The sequence below is a fragment of the Rhineura floridana genome, chromosome 18 (genome assembly GCF_030035675.1).
Source record: "Rhineura floridana isolate rRhiFlo1 chromosome 18, rRhiFlo1.hap2, whole genome shotgun sequence".
In the NCBI taxonomy this organism is placed as follows: domain Eukaryota; kingdom Metazoa; phylum Chordata; class Lepidosauria; order Squamata; family Rhineuridae; genus Rhineura; species Rhineura floridana.
Window position 1 is genome coordinate 7,611,326 of NC_084497.1, and position 13,477 is coordinate 7,624,802.

The window sequence follows — 13,477 nt, forward strand, 5'->3', positions numbered from 1 at the left end:
ACTGGTAACTTATCCTAGGACAAAATGGGTGGGTTGCACCCGTTGCGAGTCATATTCGGAGCAGACCCACTGACATTAAAAGACATGGGTTGTAGCCAATGCTAACTTCATTCAGTTTAATGGGCTGCGATCAACTAAGCCCTACTCTGAGTAAACCCATTAACATGAATGAAGCTAAGTCAGTTGTGCCTATTAAGTTCAATGGATCTACCCTGAGTAGGATTTGGTTGGATACAATCTCTAGCACAGGGATGGGGAACCTGTCCATGTCAAGCTTTTCATCCACACCAGTATGCCCAATGGTCAGGGATAGTGGACATTTTCATCCCAGAGGGCCATGGATGTTCCCCATCCCTGATCTAAGAAGCAGCACTCCCTATTGAATGCAAGAGATGAATATCTCTGTTTAGAAGAGGCATTTCCCTCCTGAGAGCAAGGGAATGCCTCTTCCCAGAACACAGATGGGGAAAACCTGCGGCTCTCCAAGATGTTGTTGGGCTCCAACTCCTAACAGCAGCCAGCATGGCCAACGGGCAAGGATGATGGGAGTTCGGAGCCGGCAACAGCTGGAGGCCAACGGGTTCACTGCCCTTGCTCAGCCTGGCACGTCCTTAACCAAAAGAATGAAGACACATCGGGATGGCCCGTAGCTCAGTGACAGAGCGTCTGCTTTGCATGCAGAAGGTCCCAGGTTCAATCCACAGCATCACCAAGAAGGGCTAGGAGAGAATCCTGTCTGAAATAGTGGAGAGCCGCTGCCAGTCAGTGTAGGCAATACTGAGCTAGATGGGCCACTGAGTCTGATTCAGTAAAAGGCAGCTTCCTATGTTCCTCTACCTGGCCTTTAAACATGTCCAACACAGACAGCTGTAAATTGTTACAGAATGTAGAGTAGAGCCTCCAGCAATGTACCAAGCAATCCTTGCTATGAAGAATGGGGCATTGTCTATTTTTATTATTATTTAGGCAAGGCACTTTTACCTTACCCTGCAACCAAAAAAGTCCCAAAGCCTCACTCCGGCTTACAATTGCATAGGGTGAAAGTACTTCAAGGAAGTCTGAGTAAATTTGTATGCAGCTATGTATCACTGAACACCAAAGTCAGGATCATTCAGACCATGGTTTTCCTGATCTCCATGTATGGATCCCAGGGAATGCAGTAATTATCAAACTATTGCCTTAATATCCCATGCAAGTAATGCTCAAGATTCTACAACAAAGGCTCTTGCCATATATGGAGCGAGAAATGCCAGACGTCCAAGCTGGATTTAGAAAGCGAAGAGGCACCAGAGATCATATCGCAAACATACGTTGGATAATGGAACGTACCAAGGAATTTCAGAAGAAAATCACCCTGTGCTTTATAGATTATAGCAAAGCCTTTGATTGTGTAAATCATGAAAAACTATGAAATGCTTTAAAAGAAATGGGGGTGCCACAGCATCTGATTGTCCTGATGCGCAACCTGAACTCTGGACAAGAGGCTACTGTAAGGACAGAATATGGAGAAACCGATTGGTTCCCCATCGGAAAGGGTGTGAGACAGGGGTGTATTTTATCACCCTGTTTGTTTAATCTGTACGCAGAATGTATCATACGGAAAGCAGGATTGGATCAAGATGAAGGAGGTGTGAAAATTGAAGGGAGAAATATCAGTAATTTAAGATATGCAGACGATACCATACTACTAGCAGAAACCAGTAATGATTTGAAACGAATGCTGATGAAAGTGAAAGAGGAAAGCACAAAAGCAGGACTACAGCTGAACGTCAAAAAGACTAATGTAATGTCAACAGAAGATTTATGTAGCTTTAAAGTTGACAATGAGGACATTGAACTTGTCAAGGATTATCAGTACCTTGGCACAGTCATCAACCAAAATGGAGACCATAGTCAAGAAATCAGAAGGCTAGGACTGGGGAGGGCAGCTATGAGAGAACTAGAAAAAGTCCTCAAGTGCAAAGATGTATCACTGAACACTAAAGTCAGAATCATTCAGACCATGGTATTCCCGATCTCTATGTATGGATGTGAAAGTTGGACAGTGAAAAAAGCGGATAAGAGAAATATCCACTCATTTGACATGTGGTGTTGGAGGAAACCTTTGTGGATACCATGACCGCGAAACAGACAAATAACTGGCTGTCAGAACAAATTAAAGCAGAACTATCACTAGAAGCTAAAATGATGAAACTCAGGTTATCATATTTTGGACACATAATGAGAAGACATGGTTCACTGGAAAAGACAACAATGCTGGGAAAAACAGAAGGGAGTAGAAAAAGAGGAAGGCCAAACAAGAGATGGATTGATTCCATAAAGGAAGCCAGAGACCTGAACTTATAAGCTATGAACAGGGTGGTTCATGACAGATGCTACTGGAGGTCACTGATTCATAGAGTCACCATAAGTCATAATCGACTTGAAAACACATAGCAACAACAATGCAGCTACGTGGTGGCTTTTAAAAGGGGGGGAGAATAGTTGCCAGGATCCCATCAGTTAAGTGCAACCCTATTTAACACAAACACCTGCACAAATGTATTTGGCATGGCAAAGGTGGGTGAGTGGTTTTTTTAAATAACTGGTGGGATCCACTTTTGCTATTTTAAAAAACGACACATATTTGCAAATCGTACCAAATGTATTTTTGCAGATATATAGTTGCACTTTATCAAGCGCAGCCATATTTGAAGTTGTGTCCGCAGAGCCTTTGGCTGATTATAGTTGAAATGAACATAATTCAAACTCCAGCCCTTCTTCACTCAGGCACTGCGAGACAGCCCGCGCCCTCTTCCATTGAAAACTAAAAACAAAGAGGCGGGGTCCTTCGACAAGAAGGACCATTGAGTGAGAAGTAAAGAGGGCGCCGCGCAAGCGCGTTCAGCAGAGAGGGCGAGGAAAGCCGGCAAAGCTTGCCCATAGACTTTTGGGTAGAGTCACACACCGAGTCGTCCTTCCGGGTTGATTTTGAGTGTGCTCTCCCCTCTCAATAAAAGAGTAGCATCAAAGAGAGTCAAATACGTGTTTTGACTTTTTTAAACAGTGCAAATGACAATGGGCCTAACATTCAAGCCAGCTGAGCGCCACGTTTGGTCTGGGGGGGATTAGGCATCGTTTAAATAGGTTTCCCTTTGTTGCAAACTGAGGTCTTGATCCTCAACCCCACCTCTAGCCTGCCATTTTAACAATGAACACTGCAAGTGTCGTGTATCAGCCACGGACTCTGCCTCCAATATGGGGCTACAGGAGTGCCAGACTACACTGCAGGGCTGTAGCCACTCCTTTCACAGACATGCGTCCTCTCTTCCCCAGCTCGAGCTGTAATATGAGAATTGAGTCATTATGTAGCTTTTGTCACTAGATGGCGCTGGCGCCATATTTACAGTGGCAGAGGTAAAGGTAAAGGTGTCCCCGCACTTGTAGTGCGAGTCGTTTCCAACTCTTAGGGTGACGTCTTGCGACGTTTACTAGGCAGACCGTATATATGGGGTGGGATTGCCAGTTCCTTCCCCGGCCTTTCTTTACCCCCCAGCGTATGCCGGGTACTCATTTTACCGACCACGGATGGATGGAAGGCTGAGTGGACCTCGACCTCTTTTACTGGAGATTCGACTTCCTCCTTCCGTTGGAATCAAACTCCGGCCGTGAGCAGAGCTTCGGCTGCGTTACTGCTGCTTACCACCAATTAAGTAGTCTTTATTGTTACTGTTTTTAGCCAATGGCCATTACAATGTAAGTAACAATATGGAAAACATACAATAAAACATATTTATAAAACATTTGTAAAACCTTAGATTTCAATCCAATGGTATGTGAATACAACCAATTAGAGAGTTTTGTAACTAAGCGGTCTATAAATGTTTCTAAGCTATGGCCATACTACCCTGAACACAGAAGCTAAGCAGGGTCCGGCCTGGTTCATTTTTGGATGGGAGACCTGCGAATACCAGGTGCCTTCAGTTTGGGAGAAAATAGTAAACCACCTCTGAACACCTATTACTGTGAAAACCCTATGAATGCATCCAAAAAGGATTCATAGGGTCGCCATAAGTTGTAATCGACTTGAAGGTATATAACAACACAATCTTTCTAAATATAAGCAAATACTAGCTTACCTCATGAGGCTGTTGTGAGGATGCAATGGAACAGAGGTGGCATAACCATGCACGCACAGCTTTGAGCTCCTTGGAGGAATGTAAGCAAGTATTTATGATCTAATAACTACATACATTGTTGGCATGTAGGACTACAGAACCAAAGGAAAGGGGACGAAGAGGCTACACCTGCTACTTCCCAGGAAGATCATCAGGGCAAGGGGGAGGCCAGCCTGGCTCCACCCATCCACCAGAGAAGAAGCAGCTGCTCCAGTGCTTGCTTTCCTCCTCCCTGCCCCTCTCCCTTTCCTTTTGTGTCTGATCTGTTATGCTTGATTTCCTCTTTCTTTTTGTATCTTGTCCGTTAGATTATGAGCCTGCAAGTGGGGGACTTTTAATATATGGATAGCACTTGAACATTTTGGGACCTCATAAGGGTTAATAATAATGCCATTTTTTTTAAAAAAAAAATAGAAGCTGCAATCATCATCATAATAAAATGATAGTAATAATAATTGATCGTAATAACTGTTATCATTCTAATTAATAGCCCCGGCTTTATCCTTCTTTAAAACATGGGCTGCTCCCACTTTTCTATCCTGGAAGATAGGGGGAGCGAATCCCCACCCCCCAAAATGGCGCCCAAACTAAGCTCAAAATTCGGCAGCGCGGTTGTGAGTCTAACCTTTAAGGATCTACGGTGAAACAACGGGTTGGGTACGTCATTGAGCGGCAGTAACGGCGTTGCGCATGCGTACCTGTGATGTAGCGCGGGGAGGGGGGAGGGAGGCGTGCAGCGGAGGGCACACGCGCGCAGAAGAGGTGACCTTCCCGAGAAGCTGCGAGCGGCGAGGATGTTTAGCAAGTACTTGGGCCCCCGTTACGTGCAGCTGTTGCGCAGCTGGTGAGCGAGGGGGCGTGGCGGGCCTGCTGCGGAGGATGGGGGGCCGTGTGAAGCCCCTCCCCGTGGAAGCCCCTCAATTGCTCCCCGTCCTTTCTCATCCTCCTCAGTTGCTTCTTTATTGCGGGGAAGGGGATTCCCCTTTTTAGAAAGAGCAGTGGGACTAAAGGCGTCCTGCCAAGCAGGTGCCCACCCCCGTGGCAAGCCCCATGGGGAGGCTTGTTTATTAATCGTGTGCCTTGGGGGGGAGATCCATCCTTCCTTCCTTCCTTGAAATTCAGCCCCTTCGATCTGTGCCTGTGCGCAGTTTTTGTCCTCCCTCCCCGTCGCCTTTTCCTTTTGTGTTGTTGTTTTTTTAGATTGGGAGGGGGGCCAAAGGACTCTCTGATTTTTCTGAGCCATGAATTTGTAACACAAACAGCGGAGGCTGATCCATTAGGGTGAATGGCGTGCTGCCCCCACCAAATGCAGCCTGCCAGCAGCCAGCCCCCACCTGCCTATCTTCTGACTTACAATGCAGCCGGTCCAGGGGATGGCATTAACCATCAGCATCCTCCTCCGCAGCCTCAGTGAGGATGAGGACAGAGCTAGAATTTGGTGGCTGGGCCTGGCGTTGGCTCTGGTGCTGCCGGTGTTTGGTCTCCCTGCCTTCCGCCCCACCAGTCCCAATGGGCATCAGCCCCCACTCAACACAAACATTTGATATGTGTTAGCATTTTCCCCTTCCTTTCAGCTAAAAACAAAAAAAAGCTTCCAAGGGCCAACGGGAGGTTCCGTCCTCTTCCTCCCCATAGGGTCATCATGGCAGGGGGGAGCCCAGATTGGGTCTGTCTGCTGGCCAAGGAAAAGGCAGCCGCTCCGGTGCTTGCTTTTCTCTTCCCTCCTCCTTTCATTTTCCTTTCGTATTGCATCTATTTAGAGTCTGTGGGCAGGGACTGTTTGATCTATTAATGCGGGGGTCCTTAACCTTTATGGGCTTAACCTACAAAGCCCTGTATGGCTCAGGACCCCATTATCTAACTCCGCCTTTGCTAGCCCAGTGCATTGATGGGTTGGCAAAGGCTGATCCAACATCTCTCTCCCTTCTTGAATATCCCTGGGCCCTGAGTTCATCACGGGAGGCCCATCTCCAGGCCTCCCCCCACCACATCCAAGGGAGATTTGGAGGGCCTTTTCAGTTGTGGCTTCCAATTTCTGGAATGCTGTCCGCTGTGAGACCCACCTGGCACGTGACACTAACATGCTTTCAGGGCCTGATTAAGACATGCCTCGGAAAAGTTACTTTTTTTGAACTGCAACTCTCATCAGCCCAATCCAGTGGCCATGCTGGCTGGGGCTGATGGGATTTGTAGTTCAAAACAGTAACTTTTCCAAGCTCTGATTTCTGCCTCTCCTGCCAGGCTTTTGCGGGAATATGCTCACGTCCACACCATACATCTAAAGCACATGGCATCCTCCAAAGAATCCTGGGAACTAGTTTACCCCTCGCAGAGCTACAATTACCAGCAACCTTAATGAATGACAATTCCCAGGATTCTTTGGGGGGGAAGGCATGTGCTTTAAGTGTATGGTGTGGGTGTGACCTATGATAGCACTGATTGCTGTGTTTATGTTAGATTGGATGGTTGTTTAAACACAAAGTTGCCTAGAGATGTTTTCTGTTAAGTGACAAACTGGATTGATGATGACAATTATGACCTCATTAACAGAGAGGAAGAACCAACAGTCACTGGACTCTCAGCTGAGCCGATGGAGAGACCTTGCAATCCCCTCTCCTATAGCCTGATGGGATGGGACGGTCTTTTTTAAAAAATAATAACAATTAAATTTAAATTAAAAAGCAGTGGAGACAGATGTATAGGCAAGTGGGAAGATGGTGCAAAATGACCTCTCCCCAGTCCCTAGAGGCTGCCTGATGCTCTTTGAAGTTTCTGCAATGGCCACAAGGCAAATGGCACCGTACAGAGGTGGCCAAAAGGACTCTGCAAACTGGGCAGGTGAAACTTCAAATGTGCCAGGGGCAACTCGCAGGAACGTGAAGTCCCATTTCTGTCCCTGCTGTCCAAGACATAATATTTTTGTTTTTCCTCCCTCCAGGGTGCCTACAATGGCAACGTGGACCTCTGTGGGTGCCGTGGGGGTGGTGTGGATGACAGACTGGAGGCTGATTCTCGATTACGTCCCTTGGATCAACGGCAAGTTTAAGAAAGATGACTGAGATGCTGCCCTTCCCGACAGGGTAAGGATCTTTTGATAAAGCTTGTGGCAAGGCCATTAGGGGATAGAAATGCCCCAAATGAATCTTATGTTCCGTTTCAGTCATGGGAGAACACAACTCACTCGTCCTAACTGTGTTGAGCTCCAAACGTCCTCCCTACCTCGGCAGCTGGGGCAGGGAGGTGGGCTGCACAGCACCAGGAACAACTCCTCTTGCCCTGCACCAAGGAACCCTTGGACCTCTTTGTAAGCACAGAGCCAAAGTGAGGCCCTGCCCTTCCTTGCAAGCCTGGTGTATGGGGCTTGCATTTCCCCCAAGAAGGGAATGCAGCCTTGAGGCTAAAAAAAAGGTTCCCCGTCGCTGGTGAACAGGGTTGCAGTCATCCAGGGTCCCATGGGGTCTTGAAAATGGAAATGGACTGCCTTCAAGCCGATTCCGACTTATGGCAACCCTATGAACAGGGTTTTCATGGTAAGAGGTATTCAGGGGTGGTTTACCATTGCCTTCCTCTGAGGCTGAGAGGCAGTGACTGGCCCAAGGTCACCCAGGGAGCTTCAGGGCTGTGTGGGGATTCCAACCCTGGTCTCCCAAGTCATAGTCCAACACTCTAACCACTATGCCACACTGGCTGTCCAGAGGGTCTTAGCCCCTTACTATTTTAGAAGCAGGGTCCCCATGTCTTCAGTGTCCTTTCCTGTTGATTGTACCCAGAGTGAAAGGAGACCAGTCAGCCACTGAGAAGAATCCTCTCAGCAGCTAACACACTCCCCTTAATATGGCAACCATGAAGGGAAACTCAGCCAAGGAAGTTCCTTCCTTTACAGCATCTTCAGACATTTGCCCATGCATGTAACCAGAAAATAGTAGATCTAGCTGAAACACGGAGATCGGCACTGATTGCAGCAATGCATCAGTAAGGGAAAATACTCTAAACAAAGTAAGAGACTGAAAGCTCATTTTATGATATAATTTAGAAGGTGGAGTGGCTGTGAGGGGAGACCCCTTGCTTCTGGATTTGCCACCGCACTACTGCTGGCAGGCTCTTGTCAGTGGAGACTGGCCTATTAAGGCGAATGGGGGCATAGCCCCACCAATCTCAGGCTGCCTTCAGCCACCCCCCACCTGCTTCCTACTTACAACCAGTCCAGGGGGCGGCCCTGGCTGTCATCCTCCTCCTGCTTAGGGTTGTCTTTGTAGAACTCGGAAGGAAGGAGGATGGTGGCAAAGCTAGATTTGGTTGACTCTGCCTGTCATTGGCTCTGGTTTTACCTCCTGTGTCTTCCGCCCCACCAGCCTCAACAGGTCCCTGCCACCACTTGGCGCCGGCTGTGCCAGCTTGCACTGCGGGGGAGAGGTGGGGGAGTTAATGGGAAAAGACGCATTAAGGAGGGTGGGACGCTGCATGAGAATCTGCTTCAGCTACTCCTGGTTGTGTGAGCAATTCCTACAAAACAACAGAAACCCCTTACCTTTTATTTTTCTCTTTTTTTCCCCTACAGGCTACACTGCCTTGTCTCGGGGTAACCTTCTTCCCCCCTTGGAGTTCCTAATCTGTGAATCCCTGAAGCTGCCTGGTGCCATCTTCCCAGAAAGGATGTGAGAAACCTCAATTTTTCTCCTCCTCGACAGGCAGATGCTGCACGACGACGCCTGGAGAAAAAAAACCAAAAATGAATAAAACCTGTTTTAGCACGGAAGGGGATGTGCATTTCTGTAGACATTTTCCTTCTCTGGGCTTCAGTCAGGAAGTCTGTTGTGCGGATCTAAGCATCACATAACCTTTTGGCTAATGTTGAGCCTTTTTGTATAATTTAAAATGTCAGTTTTCTTTTACAAGTGTCTTGGCTGTTTTATAGAGTGAGCTTTATCCTGGACAAGAGGGGGAGAGAACTTCTACCAGAATTTCAACAACTTACTATACGCAGTATATCATTGCAGCTTCCCGCAATATCTGTGAAGCTGGGCAGTTTCCCAGTTCTAGTTTTCTCTAGGAACAGTATTTAGAACCCCGACAATTCTGGGACAGCTTTGATCTGTGACACAGGATGGCAAGAAGTGGCCACCTTTTCTTCCTTTGAATCACATTTTTAAGAAAAATGTCAGAGCAGTCCTTCTGGATCAGAGCAAAGGTCCATCTTGTCCAGGAACGGGGAACCTGTTCTCCCCACTTCACAAGGTGTTACAGGGCTCAGACTTCCGTCAGACAGCACAGCCGCATCAGAGTTATAATCCAGCAACATAGGAGGGCTATGCATTCACGTCTCTGTTTAGGGGTGTGGTTTGGAAGTTCATTAGCAGCAATGAAGGGATGCCAATTGCAAATCACTGTTAGGCAGGCATGGCAGTTTACTAAATTCCAGTAAAATCAACATGCTAAACTGGAACGCACTGTAGGGTTTCAGAAAACATTCTGATGCAAATTGCCTCATGCAAATTAACCTAACATTTCCCCCCAATTCAAAATTCTTCAGAAAACCCATGCCACTGTGTTCCAAGAGATGAAATTATGAGCCCTTTTGCAAGGAGGAGGGAAGAACTCAACATCAATCTCTTGTCTCCCAAACTTCGGAGAACTAAAGTACATTTCTTTCCGAGGTTTCTCTCCGTTAAAATTGGAAAAAGCAGGGAACTCATTCACTAGAAAGATTTTCTGCGACAGCACAATTCTGTGTGTGTCCACTTGGAAGTATATCCCACTGAGCTCAACGGGACTTGCTTACATGTAAACGTACATCAGCTTCCAGCATTAGAGCTGCTGTAGTTCGATACGAGTCACTGAACTAATGCTGCCTCCTGATTTTTGAAGGAGGCAAGGTGACAATAAGGACTGCTGCAGAGAGGTGACATAAGGGCAAGTAAGTCTGTCGTGGTGGCAACTGAAGGATTCCATACAAAGACATAGCAGATGTATCCACCAGCCCTGCCCATAGGGAAGGTTGGAGGGAGGTGAACCAGAGCAGTGGCTCATACAGAGATGCGGTGGGCAACCTCCTCTCAGCTCACAAAAGCCTTTCCATTACATTATTTATTGTGCCACAGACAACCATGTTCCGTTGGGCTAAATGCACCCAACTGCCATCAGGTTGTATCCAATGTTACTCCTACTCAGAATAGTCCCACTGAAATTAATGGACACAGCTCACTCGAGCCCATTAATTTCAGCAGATCTGCTCTGAGCAAGATACATCCTACCACAGAATCGTAGATTTGGAAGGGGCCTATAAGGCCACCGAGTCATCATCAGCATTTATTACAGTGGTTAGTTGCTTTATACAAAAAGAGTCACGAGGCAAGATAAAATGCAAGGCAGATAAAATCAATTAAAAAACCGATGTAAAAACAAGGTACGAGACAAAATTCCTAAAAGGCTCTTCCGATGATGCAATCAGGAGGACAAGTCCTGGCACACCCCATTCCCACTACCAGATGAGCACCACTTTAGAGGCTAGAGTAACTACCAAAGGTCTGGATAAATAAGAATGTCTGAGCCTGGCATCTAAAATGGGAGGCAACGCCACCAGGACCATTTCTTGCCGGCCGCAGAATCGAGGTGGGGGCGTGCATGTAGAAATCTCTGGCTTCCTTGTGGCTTGAATTTAGCTTACTGTCCACAAGGCAAGAGTTGTCTCCATTGAAGCCACACCACATTCGCCTCTGGCCTTGCACACCCCTGCTGTGCGGCCCCCATAAGGTTGCACACAAGAGAACGTGGCCCTCGGGCTGAAAAAGGTTACCCACCCCGATGAAAGAACGAAAGAAAATGACTTCGCTTTTTGCTTCAAAACATTTCAGGTGGTTGAGGGGAACCTAGAGGGAGAAAGTGGTATGAGGGCAGGATTTGAAACGGATGGCGCAGTGGGAGAGGGGAAAAGTCATCAGCAGGCAACCACTTGAGAGATCCCTGGCAATAGCCGACTGTCCTCCAGACGGGGCAAGAGAGAAAAAGGGGTGCCCCTACCCCAGAATGCAACCCATGACCAAAAGGGGGAAAAAAACAGATCCGAAGCTTATTTTAGTAGTCGATGTGACAAACCTGTAAGATGGGCCAGGGATGTTAAAATTCCCATATTGCAGATTGAGTGGCATGAAGAGAATTAACTGGCCTCAGGGCAAGCCAGTCATGATTTCACAGCTACGGAAACCAAGACGGTCCTGGCTGTCTCCTTAAGCCACAATTTCTTGCCACCAGGACCTAAAGATTATCTCTGGGAGTTGTAGCTCAGCGGTAGAGTACTTGCTATGCATTCAGGTTCCACTCCCAGCATCTTCAAGGACTCGGAAAGACTTCTTCTGGCTGAAACCTGGACAGTCGCTGCCAGTCAGTACAGACCAGGGGCGGCCAACGTGGTGCCCTCCAGATGCTGTTGCACTACAGTTCCCATCATCTCTAACCAACATCATCTGGGGGACACCATGTCGGCTCTCTGTGTTAGGTCTGATGCCTTTAATGGGTCTACTCTTAATATGGCCAACGCAAAATATAACCCATAGGACTGTGGATTCATTGCGTCATTTTCTGCGACAAGCATTTATTCTGCAGGTCTACTAGAGTGATGAGGCCAATCGCATTGGCCGGAGGGCTTCACAGGCCGCTGAGAGACTGGAATTCCCGCCTCCCAAGATCAGCCTGGCCCCCTCCATCACCCAGTGAAAGATGAGCTGCTCACTTTCCTCTTCCTTCCCAATGCCTGTTTCCTTTCGTGTCATGTCTGTTAGATCGTGTCATGTCTGTTAAATTGTGAGACTGTAGATGGGGGCTGTCTTACTTTTTAAATTTATGTACAGCACTTTGAAAATGTTGGGCACTTTATAAATGTTAACAATTCCTTAAAAATAAATATTATGGGTCCATTAATGGAACAGATAGATCCAATAACATTATGAAGGGGAGGTTGTTTCATGCCTACATGCTATTGAGACATAGAGGTGGTGAGGCCATTGCAATGTGTTGCGCGAGATGCTGTACGATTTTTAATTGCATTTTATTGCTACGTTGATTGCTTAAATTGTACTACAATTTGCATTCCATACAAATCACACTGTAACACGCTAAAAGAAAACAAAAAAGGAATAAAAATGCTATTAAACATCAGTAGGAATATATAACACGGACATGTCTCTGACCATCTGATCGCTGTTGGGCCATAGCTTGGGAGCCCCTCTAAGGCGAAATTCATGCGGGGGGGGGGAGGCACTACGCTGTCAGGTTAAGGCAGTGGTTCTCAAAGTTTTTTGGTTCACGGCGCACTGTAAAATATATAAAAAATCTCTGGCACACTTCGTGTACAAAATTAAAAATATATTAATATATTTTAAACTATGAATAAAAATAACTTAATATTAATATACTTCCATAATCTTCACGGCACACCTAGCCACCTCTTGTGGCGCACCAGTGTGCCCCCGGCGCACCATTTGAGAATCACTGGGTTAAAGCAAAGTGATTCCTGGAATGCAATGAGTACAGTTTATTGACAATGCACGCCTAACCATGTCTACTCAGAAGTAAGTCCTGTTGAATTCAATGGGGCTTACTCCCAGGTAAGTCAGGACAGCAGTGCTTTTCCTCCACGGAGCTGAAGGTGGCATTCATAGTTCTTCCCCCCCCCCCCCCGTTTTATCTTCACAAACCACCCTGTGAGGTAGGTTAGGCTATGAGCCAGTGACTGCCTCGAGGCCACCCAGTGACTTTTGTGGCTTGGCTGAGTGCAGATTTGAATGCTGGTCTCTTAAGGTCCTAGTCCAGTAACTAAGGAATCCTATATTGGAATCCTATAGTAATGTACCTGGGAATGAACCCCATTGAACTCAGTAGGACTTACTTCAGAGAAGCATTTTGCACATTTGGAAAATGAAAATGATATTCAGCAGTTTTTCTGTTTCCCGTTCTGGCTTGTCTTTGTGTCTATTGGATTGTAAACTACAGGTATTATTATTTAGTAGGAACAGTATGAAATCATTTTTTTAATTAAATGAATGCATGAAATACCTATCTGAGAGGGTGCGTTCGCTATGTAGAAGCAATATTTAGCTGTCTATGTCGCTAAAGAGAAGGTGAATTTGCACATAGTATGGGGAAGGCAGAAATTCACCCGGTTGTCATTTCCCCGTCTGTATGCTGCAAAAGAGCAGTGGGCCTCACCTGTTGAATGTATTCCTGCTTTGAAGGCACAGGACCCTATAAAAAGAGAGAGAGAAAATATTGTGAACTCCCATATGTGGAAAATTGTGAGGGGAGGATAAATTCTGGGGTGCCCCTTT

The 13,477-nt window shown here is 46.7% G+C and overlaps 2 protein-coding genes across 2 annotated transcripts in view; both read left to right on the plus strand.

Moving 5' to 3' along the window:
• The window catches only part of TCF3 (transcription factor 3), a 271,367-nt gene that overhangs the window by 116,992 nt on the left and 140,898 nt on the right, over window positions 1–13,477 (plus strand). The window lies entirely within an intron of this gene.
• Window positions 4,852–9,052, plus strand: LOC133372725 (cytochrome b-c1 complex subunit 10). Its single transcript, XM_061601732.1, has 3 exons — window positions 4,852–5,001; window positions 7,096–7,237; window positions 8,716–9,052. Exons 1-2 carry the CDS (start codon window positions 4,952–4,954, stop codon window positions 7,214–7,216), a joined length of 171 nt encoding a protein of 56 aa, XP_061457716.1. The 5' UTR covers window positions 4,852–4,951; the 3' UTR covers window positions 7,217–7,237; window positions 8,716–9,052.

What these genes read in the sequence shown, in the direction of transcription:
- LOC133372725 (XM_061601732.1), top strand. Translation starts at nt 4,952, where the DNA reads ATGTTTAGCAAGTACTTGGGCCCCCGTTACGTGCAGCTGTTGCGCAGC. An exon ending in GTGCAGCTGTTGCGCAGCTG is followed by an intron (nt 5,002 to 7,095) that starts GTGAGCGAGGGG and finishes TCCTCCCTCCAG; the next exon opens with GGTGCCTACAATGGCAACGT.